We start from the raw sequence: 19,911 nt of genomic DNA on the forward strand, positions 1-19,911 counted from the left end.
CTTCTCCCCGTGCCCGTCCCTTCCCCGTGCCTGGCTGGCAGACGGGTCTCTCCGCCTCAGCCAATTTGCGAATGCCACAGGAAGATGGCTCTCCTTCTCCTGCCTGTTTTCACCGTGCCCAAAGCCGCCCCCGCTCCGAAGACAGGCTGTTCCCGAATGTGAGAGGAAATTGCTAAGAAGATAATTGAGTAGCCAATTAATTAGCTAATGATTAATGTAAGCATCCTGCGGAGGCAGCCCTACAGCCACCCTGGCTGTGTGTTGCAGCGATGTGTCACTCCCGGTGCGGTGACAGCTTCCCGATGCCCCGGGCTGGGTGCCCACCGAGTCCCTACGCCTCTGCCCTGCCGGGGCCGGGGCCAGGGCCGTGCAGCCGGGGTGGCCGAACGGGTCCCGGCGTGGCCGGTGACATGCCAGGGTGGCCGGTGACGTGCTGGGGCTGGCGGACCCTGCCGGGTCCCGGCATGGACGCACGCTGCCGGCAGTGCTCGAAGCACGGCTTTATTTTGCTCGCGGGGCCGGCGTGCAGGTGGGAAGGGGCGGCAGGGTTGGGCCCAGCCCGGCAGCCACCGCACCAGCCACCGGCATCGTGCCGGGCAGGGTGCCGGGGGCTGCAGCGGGAGCCAGGGCCTAGTGCTAGGAGAGCAGGGAGTGGAGCAGAACCAGCGCCAGCGCCAGGGCCGCCGGTGGGAGCCGGGCTGTGCCGGCACCGTTGGCGTACCCGTAGCGGGTCCTGCACGTCCCCTCCAGCTCCTCGAAGGCGATGGGTGTCTCGCGGGCAGCCATGCCTTGCAGGGTCATCTTCACCTGTGACGGGGGACAGGGTGGGCTCCCGCAGTGAGGGACAGTCCCCGTGCCCCACGCAGCCCCCTGTCACCTCGCACAGCCCCGTGCCGCCCCCCCCCCGCCATCCCAAGCCCTGCACGTCCCCATTTATCCCCTGCCCCGTGCGTCCCCATGCCACACCACGTCCCCATACATCCCCGAGTGCCGTACGTCCCGATGTCCCACGTGTCCCCATGCCCCACGTGTCCCCATGCCCCGTACTTCCCCATGCCCGGTGCTCCCCGTGCCCCGCTCACCTCCTCCACCTTTCTGAAGACGCGGAGCAGGTTTTCGGCCAGCGCCGCCTTCACCTCTGCCTCCGTCCAGTTCCTCGCCAGCAGCTCGGCCACCAGCGCGGGGTACTTGGAGACGTCCTCCAGGCCGGTGGGGAGCCTGTGCCACCCCGCAGCTCACAGCTGTGCCGGGGGCAGCCGAGCCCGGCAGCACCCACCTCCCGCACCCCCCAGCCGCCCGCGCAGGGCACGGGAGAGATCCCCCCCCCACCTCCCCCGCCACGGCAAGTCCCCACGGCCGGGGACACGCTGCCCCCTCCCACCGGCACAGCCCGTCCTGCGCCCGTCACCCGCTTTACTCTGTGACCCCGTCGTAGTCCCCGCCGAAGCCGACGGACTGGGCGCCGGCCACCTTCTTCACGTGGTCCATGTGGTCTGCGGGCGCGGAGGGGCTGGGGTGAGCGGGGGGGGGGGGGCGCGGGGGGGGACGACGGACACCGCCACCCCCCTTGCCCACCCGGGCGCCCGCCTCACCTGCGACGTCGGCCAGCGTGGCCTTGTCCCCGCACGTCACGTACGCGTTGTAGAAGTTGACCATCACCAGGCTGCCCGTGGAGGCCTGGGGGAGAGGCGGCCCTGAACCCCACGGCCCACCCCGCCGGCCCCCCCCCCTCCCTGCCCACGGCCGTGCCCCCGCGCTCACCACCATCCTCAGCACGTCATCGGGCACGTTGCGGCAGTGAGGGCAGAGGCTGTAGGCGGACGAGTGGCTGAAGATGACGGGGGCTTTGGAGAGGCTCAGCACGACCTTCATCGTCTCCACCGAGACGTGGGCCAGGTCCACGATCATGCCCAGGCGGTTCATCTCCTCCAGCACCGTCTGAGGGGACGGGGATGGGGATGGGGGGGGGGGGGGGGGGGGCGAGGGGTGCGTGAGGGGCCGTGGCAGCCCTGCATGGGGGGGGGGGGAACACCGCGCACCCAAGGCATCCGCTGCTCAGCTTAACAACCCGCCATGGGGCTGGGGGGTGCTGCTACCACGTTCCACACCCCCTCCCCACCCCGACCATCGCTCCCAGGTGCTGCCACCAACCCTGTCCCCACTCACCTTCCCGAAGGGCGAGAGGCCGTGGTGCAGGGGCGGCTCGTCCCCAGTGTCCACCAGCCAGTTGTCAGCCCTGCGGAGCGGGGTGAGCATCAGGGCGAGAACACCCCCCACCACCACCAGCCCCAGCCACATGCCCCCGCTCAGCCGCACAACCTGTCCCCGCCCCCGTCCCCCCCACGCTGGCCCTGTCACCCCATCCCCGTCCCCCACCGGGGGCTGCTACCAAGGGGTGTTGCAGCTGTGGGTGAGGGTCATGTAGCGGACGCCCAGGCGGTAGAAGGTGCGCAGGACGCCCAGGCTGCTGTCGATGGAGTGGCCGCCCTCCACCCCAATGAGGCTGGCCACCTTCTTGCTCTGGAAAGCCTGTTGGATGCCTGCGGGAGGGCGGGGGGGGGCATCAGCCAGGGCGGGCACCCGCGTCCCCCCCAGGGCACCCGCATCCCGGCCCTGCGTCCGCTCACCAGCGCTGTCGACGACGCAGACGAAGGTCTCGGGGTAGAGCTCGCACATGCGGTGCACCACGTCGATCTGCTCCAGCGTCCGCTTCACCGCGTCCTTGTTCTGCGTGTCGCAGGGCACATAGGCCGACCAGAACTGCCCGCGACGGCGCTCGGTGAGCACCGGGAGCCTGGCCCCACGCCCACTGTCCCCCACCCTGGTGCCCCCTGCCCACCCTGCTGCCCGCCCCGCTGCCCACCCTGGTGCCCCCTGCCCACCCCGCTGCCCGTCCCGGTGCCCCCACCCGCCCCGCTGCCCACCCTGGTGCCCCCTGCCCACCCCGCTGCCCGTCCCGGTGCCCCCACCCGCCCCGCTGCCCACCCTGGTGCCCCCTGCCCACCCCGCTGCCCGTCCCGGTGCCCCCACCCGCCCCGCTGCCCACCCTGGTGCCCCCTGCCCACCCCGCTGCCCACCCTGGTGCCCTCTCTGATGCCGCCTGCCCACCCTGGTGCCCCCACCCGCCCCGCTGCCCACCCTGGTGCCCTCTCTGATGCCGCCTGCCCACCCTGGTGCCCCCACCCACCCCGCTGCCTGCTCCGGTGCCCACCCTGGTGCCCCCTGCCCACCCCGGTGTCCACCCTGGTGCCCCCCACCCACCCCACTGCCCACCCTGGTACCCCCCCCGCGCCTTGCCGTCCCACCTGCCCGCCCACGTGCCCGCTGTGCAGTTTGGGGATGTTGGTGTGGGTGCCGTTCAGCAGCATGAGGTTGGCCTCTGGCAGCCCCAGCTGGTTGTTGAACTTCTCGAGGAGCTGCCAGGGCAGGTCGTTGTGCCTGGGCAAGGGAGAGAGCGGGAGTGAGGGGCTGTCTGTCCGCCTGCCCGTCCACCCCTCCGTCCGTCCTCCTGGCTGCCCGTCTCCCTGCCTATCGGCCCACCCATTCCCTACTCATCTGCCGCCGTTCCATCCGTTCGTCCATCCATCCGTCTGTCCATCATCCATCCACCCGTCCATCTGCCCACCCATCTGTGCCCTCTCCCAAGAGCCGCCCAAGCAGCTCCGGCTGGGAGCAGGGGACAGGTCACTCCCAGGGGACAGCCCCACGTGGGACCCCCTTTGCCGGCCGGCGGGGAGCTGGGGGGGGGGGGGAAGCCGGGGACCCTTCCGTGCGCCCCTCCACCCACCATCCCCACTCAGCCCTCGCACCTGGGGGAGCCAGCCCGGCGTCCCTCCGACAGGGACGTCACCATCACCGCTGTGGGGCTGTCACCACCACGGGGACATCACCGCCACGCGGCATCCCGCACCCAGAGGTATCGCTGCGGAAGTGCCGGGGGCCAGACGCACGGGCCGGCTCCCACTTCTCCCCTCCTGCGTCACGGTCCCCACATCCTCCGGCTCCCCCTGCCCCGCGCCCGCTTCCCTGGGCTGCGCCGCGCTGGGCTGCCGGGGCACAGGGCTGGTGCCGCGGGGGAACCCTGCGGAAGACCTGAGCCTCCTGAGGGTCCCGGCACGAGACCGGGGACGTCCCTTAGGACATGACTCCGCGAGACCCGTTTTCCCCGAGCGGGGACTTCCTCCGGGGCGGCCTGGCCCCCCCCCCCCCCACCCCAGCTTCCCGGCACCCTCCCCACTCCCAGCCGGGCTGCACTGCCGGGGATCCCCTCGGCCGCATGGCCCTGGGGTGCCTGGCACGGGGATCCCCCGGCAGGGCTGTCCCCAGTGGGGTTTTCTGGCCGGGGTTTTTCTCAGGGTGCCGAGAGCCGCGGCCTTGCCAGGGCGGCCGGGCACATCACGGGGCCAGGCAACCTTTGCTCACCCGTCGATGACTGGCGTGGTTGTCATGATGCGCTCGGCCTCTTCCCGGTGATGCTGCCCGGTGCAGGGCAGGAGCAGGCGCAGCACCAGCGCCAGCACCAGCACGCTCCCACCCGGCATCTTTGCCCGCTCGGTGCTGCTGGGGGATGAGCCGGGGCGACCTGCTGCCGCCGCCGCGAGCCTGCTGAGCGCATGCACTGGGACGGCTGCCCCGGCTCACTGTCTGTCCCCTCCTGCCGTAAATAAGTAACGAGGACACTCAGCCGTAACCCCACCCTGCATGCCCTATGCTCCAGCCCTGGCAGCGCCCGGGCACAGCGGGCACCGGGGAGGCACGGCGGCGGCCTCCCCCAGCCCGGCCCCGGGTGGCAGGGCCGTGCCGGGGCCTCTCCGCATAGCTGTGGTGACGCTCCCAGCCCTTCTAATGCAGCCCAGATTTTATTTGCTGGGAAAGTGCTGGTCCCATCCCCGCCTCGGCCTCCCCAGCGCCGGCGCCCGCCGGCACCCCCACTGCCGACGGGCAGGGCCTGGCACCCCTGTCCCTCGCTCACCCCGGCCCCGGGACGCTCGGGCAGCTGCTGCCTGCAACGGCTGCGAAATATGTTTTCCGGCTTGTGTGCCGGCGGCGGGGCTGGGACGGGCTCTGGCCACCCCAGAGCCACCCCCCGACATGGCGTCGGGCGCTGGGGAGTGGCCGAGTGCCGGCGCACCCTGCGGCTCTGTGGTAAGGCTGTCTCGCCATGGAGGGGCCGGGGGGCAGCAGCCAGGGCGGCACGGCCCTGGCGTGGGGCTGCCGATGGTGCCCCATCTGTGCCGGGCTCCCCCCCCCCGGGTCCTGTGGTCCTGCTGCAGCATCGTGTGGGGGAAACTGAGGCACCTGTCGGTCCTGCGGCCCAGCGCCCATGGCGGGGGCACGCCGGCTGGCTCCTGCGTGGGGGCTGGCGGTGGCTGCGGGGCCGGCGGTGGCTGCGGTGTCATGTGCGGCAAGAGGCACCGCGGGGCTGCTGGGAATGGCACGGAGCCACGTGGAAAAGGCCAGCCCCGCTCCTCGTCCTGGGGTGTGCCGGGACGGTAATCCTTTCCTCCGGCACGGTGCCGGCCGTGGGGAGCCCAGCTGTGGGGCACGGCGTGGGGCTGGCACCCCCCCAGGTCACCGTGGGCTGCTGCGGCCGACAAGGCTCCCCGGCACCCTTCCCACTGCTGGGGGAGAGGGGTGCGCCGGCCCCCCTCCCCCGGCTCTCCTGGCTGCGATGGTGGGTCTGGCCGTGTGGGACCCCCGTCCCATCCCGGGGGTGTCCCCAGCCCGGGGCCGTCCCGCAGCCCCCCAGCCCCGCAGGCAGCGCTCTCCCGGCGATGGCCCCAGCGTGGCCGGATCCCCGGCCCCCTGGCAGGAATGTGCCGGGGGGGCCCGGCCTCCTGCCTGCCGGGACGCCTTCCTCTTTTGCAGCTATTTAAGGCCGGTTGCCGGCACGTCCCCTGCAGCGGCCGGGCCATGGAGCGGATGGAGGTGACTGAGACCTTCGCCGGCATCTCCCTGCCCGGCCACCTCCACACCCAGGAGTCCCTCGGCTTCGCCGCCACCTTCCCCTTCCGCCCCACCGACGTGGTCATCGCCACATACCCCAAATCGGGTGAGGGCCGGCGGGGCGGGGGGCAGGTGGGCGAGGAGGGGCCCGGTAGGGATGGGGGACAGGGAGGGGACCCAGGTGGGTGGGTGGGGTCGGTGGGGCAGGGCTGGGGACGCCCAGGCTGGAGGGTGGGGGGGCACGGGCAGGCTCTGCTGCGCAGCCCCCGGCTTGCCGGCAGGACCGGGAGCTGCCTGCGTGGCTGGGAGGTGGTTGGGCTCAGGGCCAGCCCCTCCCCGGGCAAGGTCCTCTGGCCCCCGCAGCCCGGCGGCCACTGGCCCCGCCCCGGGCACAGAGCAGGGGACCCCCAGTCCCAGCCATCGGCTCCCCCACCCCCCCCAAAAAACCCCTGCCCTGGGGGTGGGGGGCAGCCGCCCCCACAGCCTCCCCAGCCCCGTCCTGTCCCCAACCCCAGACTGGTGTGACTGGGGCGGGGTCTGGGGCGGGGGTCCCACGCGGCACTGCCAGCCCGGCTGCTGCCCCGTGCCACGTTGTGCCGTGCCGAGCCATGCCATGCCATGCCGTGCCAAGCCATTCAATGCGGTGCTGTGCCAATCTGCGCCACGCCATGCTGTGCCATACGATGGCATGCCGTGCTGTACCATGCCGTGCCATGCCCTGCTGTGCCGTGCCACGCCCTGCTGTGCCGTGGGGTACTGTGCCATGCTGTGCTGTATCATGCTGTGCCACGCCATGCTGTGCTCTGCCCTGCTGTGCCATGCCATGCCGTGCCATGGTGAGCCGTGCTGTGCCATGCCATGCCATTCAGTGCTGTGCCATGCCATGCCGTGCCATGCCATGCCATGCCGTGCAGTGCCATGCCGTGCTATACTCTGCCCATTCTGTGCCGTGCCGTGCCATGCCATGCCGTGCTGTGCCGTGCCACGCTATGCCATGCTGTGCTGTGCAGTGCCATGTTGTGCCATGCTCTGCCCATTCTGTGCCGTGCCGTGCCGTGCCGCGCCGCGCGGTGCCCCGCGCGGGGCTGGCGCTGCCCTGAAGCCTGCCTACCCAGGCACCACCTGGATGCAGGAGATCCTGACGCTGCTGTTCAGCCGCGGGGACGTCCTGCCGGCCAAGACCATCCCCAACTGGGAGCGGGCGCCCTGGCTGGAGCAGATCTACTTCAGGGACATGCTGCAGGATACGGCCGCCCACCGGCTCATCACCACCCACCTGCCCGCCCGCGTCCTGGCCCCGGCCCTGCAGCAGAGCAAGGCCAAGGTGAGGGGGGCCGGGACGGTCTGGGGGGTCCCCACAGGGGCATCCCGTGCCCACGGGGCTTCCCGCAGCCGGGGTGATTGCCGGGGACTTTCTGAGCGGGACGGAGTGGAATCCCCCCCCGGCCGTGGGGCTGACGCCGTCCCCCCTCAGGTGATCTACGTGGCCAGGAACCCCAAGGACGTCGCTGTCTCCTTCTACCACTTCCACCGCCTGGCCAAATTCCTGCCTGACCCCGGCTCCTTCGACACCTTCCTCACGCGGTTCCTTGAGGGCACAGGTAAGGGCTGGGGGGGTCCCCGGGGTCCCCAGGGTCCCGGGACTCGGCCACGTGGTCCCCCCTCATCACCCCCTGCCTCCCCCCAGTGCACTACGGCTCCTGGTTCGACCACGTCAAGGGCTGGCTGGGCCAGCGGCAGCTCCTGGACATCTTCTACGTCGCCTACGAGGAGCTGCACCAGGTGAGCCCCGGCGTGTCCCCCGTCCCCATCCCCGCCGGCTGCCCAGGGCTGACCGTCCCCTCCGCCGCAGGACCTGCGCGGCACGGCGCAGCGGCTCAGCGCCTTCCTGGGCTGCCCGCTGGGACCGGAGACGCTGGGAGCCCTGGAGCAGCACTGCAGCTTCGTCGCCATGCGGGACAACGCCATGGCCAACTACTCCCTCATCCCCTCCGAGATCATGGACCACAGCCAGGGATGCTTCATGAGGAAAGGTGAGGGGGGATGGGGTGGGGGGGGACACGGGGGGGACACGGGGGTCACCGGCCCCGGTTGCAGCCTCCCTGCCGCCCCGTCCCCCTCCGTCCCGCAGGCGTGGTGGGGGACTGGCGTGACCACTTCTCCCCCCTGCAAAACGCCCTCTTCAACCGCCTCTACCAGGAGGAGATGGGCGACTTGGAGCTGCCCGTGCGCTGGCCCATGGCCTGAGGGGCCGGGGGGGCTGGCGGCACTCAGCCCTGCCGCTGCACAACACGACTGGCCTCCTCCCCCCAACCTGCCGAGCCCCACCGAGGGGCGGGGAGGGCACCCCCCTGCACCCCCCCATAACTTATACAACCCCTTGCATCGCTGCGGGGGCCGGGGCTATGGCGGGGCTGGGGGTCCGGCGGGGGAGGACTGGCTGCATGACACCCCCCCCCAGGGATGGGGGACTTTTCCAGCCACACACTGCGGCCGTCCCCGTGGCCTTCCTTGCCCTTGCCCCCCCCCCTGCTTCTGCCCGGCGGAAATAAATATTTATTGCCGTTTCCAGCCAGGCAGCGTGTTCCCACGGGCGTGGGGTGGGAAGCGGCGTGCCGGCGGCGCCGGCGGCAGGAAGCGCCCTGCGTTATCAGGGGCCGCATCGGGGTGGGGACCCCATCCCCGGGGACCTTCTCTGCGGTGGGGGGCGATGGCCGGGTGGGCAGCGTGGGGGGGGGGCCATGGCAGGCTGCCAGGCCCCGTGGTGGGTCACGGCATGGCTGCGCGGTGCCGGTGTTTGCTGGCGGAGCTCGTGGCACGGAGATGGCTCCTTCAGCAGCACCCGGGGCTGCCAGGCCCCACATGTCCTCCCAGGCACCCCCCCCTGAGCCCACGGTTCTCCTGCCCACCCCCAGTGCATCCTCTGCACCCCCCCCAGATACCCTCTGCCCCCGCCCCGCCCCAGTGCACCCCCCCAATGCCCCCTGCACCCCGATGGCCCCCGCCCTGCCACCCCCCAATGCCCCCTGCACCCCGATGCCCCCCCACCCCAGTGCACCCCCCAATGCCCCCTGCACCCCGATGCCCCCCCACCCCAGTGCACCCCCCAATGCCCCCTGCACCCCGATGCCCCCCCACCCCAGTGCACCCCCCCCAATGCCCCCTGCACCCCGATGCCCCCCCACCCCAGTGCACCCCCCAATGCCTCCTGCACCCCGATGCCCCCCCACCCCAGTGCACCCCCCAATGCCCCCTGCACCCCGATGCCCCCCGCCCCGCCCCAGTGCACCCCCCAATGCCCCCTGCACCCTGATACCCCCTGCCCTGCCCCAGTGCACCCCCCAATGCCCCCCGCCCTGCCCCAGTGCACCTCTCATGATGCTTTGGGGGGGTCGCAGTGCCCTGGCCAGCCTGGCTGGATGCCCCCCATCTCCCTACCAAACCTGGTGTTTGTACCCAGGGGCTTGTGCCCACCCACCCCAGCACCCCGAGCACCCCCCCCCCGCAGCCCCGCAGCCCCTGTCCTGCCATGCTCCAAGGAATTGCCTTATCAAGCTGCTTGGGAAGCCCAGGCACCGTCAATAATTAGCCCCTGGCTTAATTAACCAGCACCCGCCGGGTCAGCGTGGCATAGTGCGGGGCCGGGGGGGGCAAGGGCTGAGCAGGACACGGCCCTGGCATGAGCAGGACCCCTCACCAGGGCTCGGCTGAGCTGGGGGCAAGCGGCAAGACCCTCCCTGGGGATGCCGGCACCACGGCCCGATGGCACCAGCACCCTGCCAGCCCTGCCAGCCCTGCCTGCCCTGCCTGCCCTGCTGCCGCTCTCCAGCCCAGCTGCAGCACCGGCGGGTGCAGCCCCGGGGGCTGGGTGATGCTGGGCACCCCCAGCCCCATGGGGTCCCCCTGCACCCGCCGGCGGGGCACCCAGCTGGCCTCGTGGATTGGGGTGCCGGGGTAGACCCCCCTGCCCGCGCCGAGGGCCGGCTGCTGCCGCAGGCTCGTCAGGCGCCGGGTTTCTATGGCGACGTCTATTATCCTGCTTTATAGGGAGATGAATCAGGAGCTAAAAATACGCGGGTTGATGGGGAGGTGCGGGCAGTGCGTGCGCTCTGCCTGCGTGCGGGAGTGCCGGCAGCGGGCAGCACCGGAGGGGCACGGCGGTTCAGCGTGGCCGTGCTGGTGGACGGGTGAGCGGCTCCCAGCCAGCACGGCTGCACGGCCGGGGGCAGGCCGGCACCCCTGTGCCGGCACCCAGGGTGACGGCCGCATCCCCGGCCCCAGAGTCCAGCTCGGTGGCACCCGCGTGGCAGGGCTCTTGGGTGGCCCCTGCCCTGTGACAGATGCCCCGGGCCCCAGTTTCAGTCCCCGTGGTGGCCTTGGGTCACACCCCACCCTGGTGGACGTCACCCCTCCCAGAAGTGTCTGCCGGCACCAGGACGGTGACACACAGTGCATGACACAGGGTGGAGGACACACGGCACGCAGCACATCATCACACGGCACGTGGGACAGGGTGGATGACACCCGGCACGTGGCACAGTGTCACACGGCACGTGGCAGGAGGCAGCTGGCACACAGCGTACACACCCGGCTTTCGGCGCAGCAAACAGCGCCCAGCACTTGGTGTGCTGCGCGTGGCAGGAGTGTGGCACAGCGCCCATGCATGGTACACGGCACACGGCACAGCATGGCACACGGCACACGGCACAGCATGGCACACGGTATGCAGCACACAGCCCACGGCCCGAAACATGGCACATGGCATGCAGCACGCGGCACGCGGCACATGGCAATGCGCGTGGCACATGGAACACGGCACGTGGCACGCGGCACATGACACGCAGCACAGGGTACATGGCACATGGGGCGGCACATGGCGCGACACGAAGCACATACCATGAAGCACGCAGCAGGCGGCACACGGCATGTGGCATGCAGTACATGACACATGGCACACAGCACGTGGCACACAGCACGTGGCACACAGCACGTGGCATGCGATGCATGACACATGGCACACAGCACGTGGCACGTGGCACAGTGCATGGCATGCAGCGTACAGCACATGGCACACAGCACGTGGCACGTGGCACAGTGCATGGCATGCAGCGTACAGCACATGGCACACAGTACGTGGCACGTGGTGCGTGGCACATGGCACACAGCACATGGCACACTGCACACGGCATGCGGCACACGGCACATAGCGCATGGCACACGGCATGTGGCACATGGCATCACATAGCGCGTGGCACATGGCAAGTGGCACACGGCACGCGGCACACGGCAGAGGCAATGTGCTGGGCAGGGGCAGGAGGGGGGTGCCGGCGCTGCCTCCACTCCCGCTCCCGTGGCCTGGATTTCGGGGCCGCGGCAGCTGGCAGCGGCACAGCGGGGTGGGCAGCCGCTCCGGCACAACTTGAAAGCGGCGGCTGCTCAAAAGTACCGCAGCTCCAAAGCGCTGGCGCTCCTCTGCACGCTGCCAGTCACGAGTCCTCCTAAATACAGGGGCAGCCGGTGTGGCCAGCGGCAGCGCCCGTGCGGGCAGCCGGGGCTGCGTTCGGCTCTTGCTCGCTCTTGCCGCCGGCCAGGGCTGGGCAGCACGGTGGCACGGTGATGGGTGCGAGGGGGGGACGGGCAGCACCCCCAGGAACTGCCTGTCCCTCTGCCCCGCGCCCCGCTGAGCACCCAGCAGGGAGGTTTGGTGTCGGCGCCCAGAGAGCACGCGGCACGGGCACAGGGCTGGTTGCTTTATTGGGGGGGGGCCCCCCCCCCACACCAGGGGGAGTTCGTCATGCAGCCTCCAAACAACATCACAGCGACAGACAAGCGGGGACCGAGGGGACCACGGGGGCAGCAGGGACGGAGCAGGAACAGGCCGCAGGGCACGGACCACCAGGACCGGGCAATGCCCTCTGGGGACCCCCAGCCCCCCAGGCAGCGCAGGGGGCTTGTCCTGCACCGGGGCACGGGGATGTCCCCGTGTCCCTGGCCAGGTGCCAGCGGGGGCACACTGCCTGCTCCCGGTGCCCCCCCCCCCCGCCCGGCAAGGAGGGGTCTGCAGCAGGGCTGGGACCCAGCGGGGACCCCGTCCGTCCCCGTGCCATGCTGGGGGGGGGGAGCGGGGGGACCCTCACTGGGGTGAGCTGAGGTTGGAGTCGGGGGTCTCGGGCTGGGGGCAGCGGGGCGGGAAGGCCTTGTAGCTGTAGTACTCCACCACCTGCTTGGGCACCTCCGCCAGCACGCACTTCGCCAGGGCCGTCGGCGATGCCTGCGGGACGGGGGACACCGGGGGACACCGGGGGGATGACGACGGGTGAGGCGGGGGCACCGTGGCACCCGCCCCCCACCCCCCCACCCCCCCCCCCGGTGTGCAGAGCAGCACCCGCAGGGCACCGGCATGCCGTGCCGCCATGCTCGGTCCTGCCGTGGGGCCGTGAGGGGACAGGAGGACCACCAATGCCCCACTCACGTTCTTGAACTCCCGGAAGGGGACGAACTGGACGATGTCGCGGAGGACGGGCTCGCCCTTGGGGGAGCGCAGGATGCCGTCGTCCCCGTCCAGGATCTGCATGTCGGTGAAGTCGGCGTTGCCCACCCCCACGATGATGATGGACATGGGTAGGTAGGAGGCGCGGACGATGGCCTCCCGCGTGTCCGCCATGTCCGTCACCACCCCGTCCGTCAGGATCAGCAGGATGAAGTATTGCTGGGGGGGGGGGAGGGATGCTCTGGGGGGGGCTGCCCGGCCTCGCTGCCGGCCCCATACGGGGGGAGCCGGACAAGGGCTCGGCTCCGACGTGGGAGCAGCCACAAGTGGCACGAGCGTGCTGGGTCTCAGCCCAGCCCGGAGCCCACCAGCCGGGGGCAGCGGGTATGTACCGAAGCCTCCTTCGTCCGCTCCTCGTCGGCTGCCACACGAGCCACCTTGGAGATGATGGGGGCCACGTTGGTGGGGCCGTAGAGCTGGATTTTGGGCAGGCAGCTCTGGTAGGACTCCACAACGCCCTGGATGCCTGTGGCGGGATGCAAGGGGTGAGGGGGGGGCAGCACTGGGCTCTGGCACAGGGGGGCCGTGGGACCAGCCTCTCTGGCCCCGCTGGAGCTGGACTCACCCTCGCACTCATCGTTGTCGGGGTTGAAGTTGATGGCGAAATCGTGGGAGACCTGGAGGGCAGGAGGGGAGGGGGCAGCCGGTGCCCACCCACCTGCCACGGCGCCCGGCACCTGCCGAGCCCCTGGGGTCCTACGGGGCCCCGGCACCCCGACCACCCCCGTACCTCGTACTTAGGGGGGATCCTTGCACCAAAGCCCAGAGCTGAGAATTTCTTATCGCTGCAAGAGAAGAGGTGTGAGGAGCCCCGGCAGTGCCAGCACTAGGGTGGCCATCACCGGGGTGTCCTGGCCCCGGGGTGGCCATCACCGGGGTGCCCTGGCCGTGGGAGACCTGCCGGAGCAACTGACCTGTCGTAGTCCTGGCAGATCTCGCCCACCGCGACCAGTGCCTTGAGGTACTCATTGGGCTGGTAGGGGTTGATGTAGTGCAGGGAGCAGCTGTTTCGGGGGTCCCCGTTGGAGGCCGTGAAGTCGATGGCCACCTGGTGGGGGGGGGGTAGGGGGGGGCAGCGGTGAGGGTCCCCCAGGGTGAGCGGGGCCACCGGCATGTCCACACTGTGGTCGGGTGGCTCTGCCGGCCCCGCTCGCCGGCCCCGTGGCACAGCCGTGGCTCGGGGGAGCTGGGATGCGCCGCCCACCGCCCCCTGCCCTGGGGACAGGCACGTGGCCCAGCGCCGGAGCCCCTGCCCGGCCCCCAGTGCTTTGGGGCGGGGGACACCACTCACCGTGAAGTGGATCTGGCAGCCGCCCATGATGTAGTCCAGGAAGGAGTAGACCCTGTGGATCTTCCAGAGGGACCTGCGTCAGCCGGTCCTGCCCCACGCCACCCCACGGCAGCCGAGCGCGGCCGGGCATGGCACAGCACGGCACGGCACGGGACAGCACGGCACGGCACGGGACAGCACGGCACGCAGGTGCTCACCTTCAGGTCCAGCAGTACCACGACGCCCGAGTTCTTGTAGTTGCGCTTCTTGATTTTGTACTTGGGGTTCATGCAGTCCCACTGCACCTGCGGCACGCGGCACCCGCGCTGCCTGCGGCCCCCCAGCCCCGGGGACGCGGCCCCATGCGCCGGCACCCCCCCACCATGACCCCACAGCCCCATGGCCCCATGGCTCTGCAGCACTACAACCCCACAACCCCCCAGCCCCATAACCCCGCAGCCCCATAACCCCGCAGCCCCATAACCCCGCAGCCCCACAGCCCCAGAGCGCAGCTGCCTTCCCCTGCTCCCGGCCAGCCCACGGTCTCCAGCCGGCCCGACCGGGGCTGATTTCCCCAGAGGAGCCCAGACCCACTATCCCCTTCCCTGAAGAGGGGGCAGCGAGGGGACAACAGCCCCAAAACCAGAGGAGGAGCTGGGAGGTGCCTCCTGGAATGGGATCTGCTGGCGGGACGGAGGGGAGCCCGCCAAGACTGTCCCCTTGTCCCCGTGTCCCTGCACCCACCTTGTTCTCCCCCATCGCCTTCTGCATCTCCTCGAAGGTGGTGAAGAACTCCCCGATGAAGTCGTGTTTGCCCCGCGAGTCGTAGTCCCACACCACGCACTGCGGTGGGACACGGCTCAGCCCTGGCTGGGCAGCGCCCGGCTGGGGGGGCGGGGGGGGGGCGCACACCCACGCCCCCCCAAACCGCACCCAGCCCCACCACCGTCCCTGCCCATGCGGGGCCGCGGGGAAGCCAGGGTACACGTGCCCCCGGGGCAGGGATGGGGGTCCCCATCGCTCTTCCTCACCCTCAGCTTCCTCTTCTCCTCGCAGCTGCAGAGCGAGTTGAGGGAGACCTTGAAGGGGTCCCAGATGGGGCTCAGGTTGTTCTTCACCACCTGCGGGGCGAGGGGCTCAGCGGGGCCGGGCAGCCGCCGGGGCGGCCGTGTGCCGGCCGAGGGACGGATCCTGCCCGGGGCCTCACCTCGGTGCGGTACACCAGCTGCTCGCTGCAGTCGTCGTCGATGCGGTAGATCTCCAGGAAGGGATCCGACTTGCTGAAGAGGTCCTGGAGGAGGGAGGATGGGGCAGAGCACCGTCCGCCCTGCCCGCCCTGCCCCCCCTGCCTGCCTGGCCCTCCCTGGCTCCCCTGCCCGCAGGACCCGGCTCACCTTGTCGTCCAGCTTCTTGGCCCGGAAGGCGAGCTCCACGTAGCCGTTGTTCCCCGAGATCTCCTCCGAGATGACCTGCGAGGAGAGGCGGCCGCAGGGTGCTCAGCGTCCGGCACGGCTTTGTCCCCCTGCCCTCCCTGCCTGCGTGGGCAGGGTGGTGCCCTGGGAGGGGAGAGGGTGCCACGCACACTCCCTGGCACGGCGTGGACCCCCCAGGGTGGCCAGCAGACGTCAGTGGGGACCCCGAGCCCCCCCCTACCCCCAAGAGCCTGGGGGGGGCAGCTGGATGACAGCTAGGACAGGAGGAAGGTCATTGGGGACCCCCCGTGTGCCCCAGCTCAATGCCCCCCACCCCAGCTCAGTGCCACCCGCATGTCCCAGCTCGATGCCATCCCAGCACCCCAGTCCAGTGCCACCCGCGTGCCCCACTCAGTGCCACCACACCACCTCAGCTGGGTACCACCCATGCGCCCCAGCTTGGTGCCACCCCCATGTCCCAGCTCGGTGCCACTCCCGGCGTGGGCTCAGCCGCTCACCGTAATGGTGGACTTGCCCGCGAACTTCCCGTACTTGAGGAACAGCGGCTTTGTCACCCGCTTCTGCGCCACGATCTGCAAAAGCCAAGGGGTCGGGGAGGGGACGCTGCCGGCAGGCGTCCCCGGGGTGGGGGGCGCGGGCTCACCTGCCCCACGGTGCACTCCATGCCCCCCAGGAAGTCATCGTCGTGTGTGCCCACACCGGCGTGCCCGTGGCTGTCGTACACCTCGAACCGCAGCTTCTGCACCTCCTCGAAGTAGTAGTCCACGGTGAAGATCTTGGCGAAGACGGGGTTGAGGTTGCTCTTGATGACCTCGCTGCGGTCCACCTGCATGGCGGGAGCTCGGCTAGGGGGGCAGCGGGGCCAGAGCCCAGCTCCGGGCCGGATCCGGGGCTAGCGGAGCTGCCCAGGACCTCGGGATGCCAGAGCTCGCCCAGAGCCGGGCACGGGGATGCAGGAACCCAGGGGCACGGGGATGTGGGGATGTGGGATGCCGGGCAGCTGCCGTGAAGGACAAGCCCTGCACAAGCATTTACCTGCCCGTGCCGGTTCCCAGGCAAATGGCGTTTGGAGGCAGCCCCGTCTCTGGCTCGGGCAGGGAGGTGTGCCCCCGAGGGCACCAGCCCTGCCAGCCCCCAGGTCCCGGGGGCATCGGTCCCTCAGGGGCTTGGGGCAAACCCCATGGTCAGTTTGAGGGGATGCTCTGGACCACAGTTTGCCACGGCTCCGCTCAAGCAGGACCAATGGGCTGGTGCCCAGGACGAGCCCCCGCGCTCCCACCCCGGGCTGGCCAAGGGCGGGAGCCACTGGCCACCGTGGCCCTGGCAGGCGGGTGGGTGCTCAGCGTCTCCCAGCCATGCTGGCAGCGGGTGCTGAGCAGCTTCCAGGAGCCTCCCCCGCACCCCGTCCCTGCCAGCGTTGACTCAACGGGACGCATCCTGGCCAGGGCACCCTGCCAGCCCACCGGCCCCTGCCCACCGCCTGCCTGGCCCGGCAGCATCTGCTGAGCCCACACCGCTGCGGGGCTGGCGGGGTCACCCCATGCAGCTCCGTGCCCCCTGCCATGGGGCTCCAGGTCCCAGCCACCTCAGCCCCTCCGGTGCCAGCCCCGCCAGCGTGTCCGGGGCCGTTTCAGCCCTCGGAACCAGCAGGCAGCGGCTGAGCCGGCTCCAGCCATCGTCCTGGCTGGTCTGGGGGACACGCGCTGGCAGGGACAGGGAGGGGACGCTCACAGAGTCCCTCCAAAAGGCGGCCCAGGAGGGACCGTCTTGCCTTTTGGATCTGGCCCTTGCACGGCACGGCATGGCATGGCACGGCACGGCACGGCACAGCATGGCACGGCACATCATGGCACACAGCGTGGCACGGCACACCGTGGCACAGTAGGGTACAACTGGCTCGGCACGGCACGGCACGGCACAGCCTGGGGAGCCGCAGCCCGTAGCTGGCACGGGGCCCCTCGCCACCGGCCCTGGCTCCAGCTCCGGCTCTGGCGAGCAGAGTCAATTACACGCAGAGGGATTTAGCGCTAAATCTGCCGGCTGAGCAGCGGTGATTAGCGAGCGCAGAGCTGCCGGCGCCAGCCCAGAGCTAAGCCGTGGAGGAGTGATGGGAAGGAGCCATGCCAGCCCCAGTGCCAGCGCCAGCGCCAGCCCCGGCTCGTGTGGGCACCAGGGTCCCACAGGGCAGTGCAGTGAGGGGCACACGGCTGTGGTGCCGGCCCTCACCCCCCTCTGAGCTGCCCCCCGTGTGTGGAGGGGTGGGTGACGCCACCCGGCTGTCCCAGCCTGGGCTGCCCGTCCCAAGCGGTGTGAGACCAGCCCACAAGCCCTGATCCACCCCAGGGGTGGCCAAGGCGTCCCTTGGCTCTGGCCCGGGGCAGCGGAGCCGTGCTGGAGCCACGCACCGTGGGCACCCCGTTCCCCAGCCCTGCCGGAGCCTCGGGGGACTCGCTCTGACCAAGGCATCTGCATCGTCCCCACGCGCTGCCGAGTGTCCCGCAGTGCCCTGCCCCGTGAGCCTCGTGCTCTGCACCCTGCACCTTGCACCCCGTGCTGTGAGCTCTGCACCTTGTGTCCAGCATCCTCTGTGCGCACCCCACTCTGCACCATCTCCTGCACCCTGCACCCCGCGCAGTGGCTCCTGCCCATCTCCAGCCCCATGGGCATCGCAGCCACCCTGGGGCTGCTCCTGTCCCCCTCCCAGAGACGCAAACCCTGCGCCCAGCACCCTGCACCCAGCCCCACCGCATCCCCGATGACGGCCTGCCCCAGCCCTGCCCCGCTGCGGTGGGTGCCGGCGGTGCCCCCCGCCCTCCTACCTCCATCCACTGGCCCTGGGACTGCATCAGCAGCAGGACGCAGGGGTCTGACTTGTTGAGCGTGTCGCGGTCCAGGAGGTGCTTACAGCTCACCCGCAGCTCCACCTTGGAGAGGACGGCCAGCGGGGCCTGGGGGGACGGCTCGGGCGCCTCGCCCATGGTGGCCGTGGCACGGTGGGCGGCCGGGCGCGATGGGGGGCAGGCGGCCCCGTGGGCAAAGGGCATGTGGGGGGAGCGGGGCGGCGCGGGTGGACGCTGCCTTCGCTGCCGTCAGGGAGCTGGGCAGGTGCCCGTCATGCCCGGGGCATGTCGCCCCGCAGTGCCAGGCGTGGGGACGGAGCCCAGGTGCGTGGGGTTGGGCAGGTCCCTGGTGGCAGTGGGTGTTGGTGGGATGCTCCGGTGGGATGTTCCGGTGGGTGGAGGGGACCCTGGGGACCCCTTCCCGAGGTGGGGTGGCTGATTCCAGTCCCGGTGGCTCCGCGGGGCCCTGCAAGGCATCAAAACACAGTGGGGTGAGCCGAAGCCGGGTCACCCCCAAGCGCCAGCCAGCCCCACAGGCGCTGCTGTGCCCTCGTCCACCCGCCAGCCCCCTGGGCCGACCGGGGGTCCCGCGGGGCCGTGCCCAGCTCTGCCCCAGCCCCACCCCAGGGGCAGGATGCGTCCCGCGGGGAAGGGGTACCCGAGTGGGGCTGGGAGGCTGTGCAGGAGCGGGGACTGCGCAGGCAGCCTTGGGCCCCCACCCCGGGGTGCCCCTCCTGGTGCTGGGGAGCAGAAACTCCCCTCCCGTCCCTGCAGGCAGCGCACCCCCCGCCCGGGCAAGGCTCGCCAGCAAGGGCAGCGGGGACGCCAGGTCCTTGTCCGTGCCGCCGGGTGATGCTGGCAGTGCCGGCCACGTCCCACTGTCCCGGGCAGGGCTGGTAGCACCCCGGGGCGACGGGGGGGATTTCTCCCATTCTGGGGACAGGAGCCACCCTCCACCTGGATGCTGGCGAGATTCGGCCAGGGGATGCTGCAGTGCCGGGCCATTGAGGGGCTCCGCCAGCACCAGCCCCAGCCCCTGCCTGGGGCTTGTCCCCCCAGCCGCAGCCCCCGGGGGCTGCCTGCCTCGGGTTTGGGCAGAGCAGTCCTCCTGCCTGCCCGCCTGCCCGTGCCCCGGCATGCCCAGTCCACCCAAAAGCTGCCGCCGCCGCTGCCACCCAGCCAAAGTTTCCCGGTGAAGTCATGCAGGGCCAGGGCCCTCCCCGGCACATGGCTCTGGTGCCCCAGCTCTGGCAGGCATCGTCCCCCTCCCCGGGATCGCAGGCACCCCTTGGCATCCCCCAGCGGAGGGGGCACCGGCTCCCACCCTGCCCGGCTGCCCCCCTCACCTGGGTGCCGGCGGCCCGGGCTCCGCACACGGCTGGGCCGAGGTCTGGGGTCGGCGTGCCAGCCGGAGCCGGTGTGCCAGCCGGAGCCGGTGTGCCAGCCGGAGCTGCCGCCGCTGCCACCTCCACACAACTGACTCAAGCTGCAGTTCGGGAGCGGAGCCCTAAGAGGGAGACGACAAGCTCCGTTAACTGCCTCGCTGCCGGCACCGGAGCAGAGCCGGCCTGCAGGCACCAGGGCTGAGCGGGGTCCCCGGTGTCCCCAGCACTGCTGGCCGTGCCAGGGCAGGCGCTCCTGTTCCAGGCGAGCCCCCCGTGGCACAGCCCTCACTCCCAGCGCCCCACGGCCCCTCGCCCTCCCCAGCCGCTCCCCACGGGGTGCCCGAGGCCCGTCCTGGTCCCGGCCCCCCCACGCTCTCAGCTGACACCCCAGCACAGAGACAGGGTGCCCCAAAGCTGCCGAGTGCCCTCCCCACGTGCCAGAGCACCCGGACCCGCACCCCGCGCGCCCCATCCCTCGGCTGGGGGC

General features: G+C 71.2%; 3 protein-coding genes across 4 annotated transcripts; 1 reads left to right on the forward strand and 2 right to left on the reverse strand.

Moving 5' to 3' along the window:
• Positions 1 to 483: 483 nt before the first annotated feature.
• On the reverse strand, positions 484 to 4,636 carry DPEP1 (dipeptidase 1). Its single transcript, XM_076348793.1, has 10 exons — positions 4,423 to 4,636; positions 3,306 to 3,438; positions 2,628 to 2,760; positions 2,390 to 2,540; positions 2,167 to 2,236; positions 1,762 to 1,938; positions 1,593 to 1,677; positions 1,418 to 1,493; positions 1,083 to 1,218; positions 484 to 807 (listed from the first exon to the last, which is right to left on the reverse strand). Exons 1-10 carry the CDS (start codon positions 4,539 to 4,541, stop codon positions 637 to 639), a joined length of 1,251 nt encoding a protein of 416 aa, XP_076204908.1. The 5' UTR covers positions 4,542 to 4,636; the 3' UTR covers positions 484 to 636.
• Positions 4,637 to 5,887: 1,251 nt separating this feature from the next.
• LOC143165391 (sulfotransferase 2B1-like) lies at positions 5,888 to 8,254 on the forward strand. 2 transcript variants are annotated; one of them, XM_076348812.1, is made up of 6 exons: positions 5,888 to 6,052; positions 7,062 to 7,270; positions 7,421 to 7,547; positions 7,634 to 7,728; positions 7,799 to 7,979; positions 8,078 to 8,254. In XM_076348812.1, exons 1-6 carry the CDS (start codon positions 5,914 to 5,916, stop codon positions 8,191 to 8,193), a joined length of 867 nt encoding a protein of 288 aa, XP_076204927.1. In that variant the 5' UTR covers positions 5,888 to 5,913; the 3' UTR covers positions 8,194 to 8,254. The 2 variants fall into 2 exon arrangements, with proteins under 2 accessions (XP_076204927.1, XP_076204928.1); XM_076348813.1 differs by having other exon boundaries at positions 8,044 to 8,173.
• A 3,429-nt stretch (positions 8,255 to 11,683) lies between these two features.
• Positions 11,684 to 19,483, reverse strand: CPNE7 (copine 7). Its single transcript, XM_076348895.1, has 16 exons — positions 19,386 to 19,483; positions 18,019 to 18,505; positions 15,843 to 16,025; positions 15,697 to 15,771; positions 15,161 to 15,235; positions 14,974 to 15,057; positions 14,798 to 14,887; positions 14,511 to 14,609; positions 13,985 to 14,071; positions 13,788 to 13,847; positions 13,411 to 13,544; positions 13,227 to 13,281; positions 13,062 to 13,113; positions 12,829 to 12,962; positions 12,419 to 12,655; positions 11,684 to 12,217 (listed from the first exon to the last, which is right to left on the reverse strand). The coding sequence occupies exons 2-16, from the start codon at positions 18,241 to 18,243 to the stop codon at positions 12,080 to 12,082; spliced, it is 1,728 nt and encodes a 575-aa protein (XP_076205010.1). The 5' UTR covers positions 18,244 to 18,505; positions 19,386 to 19,483; the 3' UTR covers positions 11,684 to 12,079.
• Positions 19,484 to 19,911: the final 428 nt, after the last annotated feature.

Source organism: Aptenodytes patagonicus, chromosome 11 (assembly GCF_965638725.1).
Source record: "Aptenodytes patagonicus chromosome 11, bAptPat1.pri.cur, whole genome shotgun sequence".
Classification (NCBI taxonomy): Eukaryota; Metazoa; Chordata; class Aves; order Sphenisciformes; family Spheniscidae; genus Aptenodytes; species Aptenodytes patagonicus.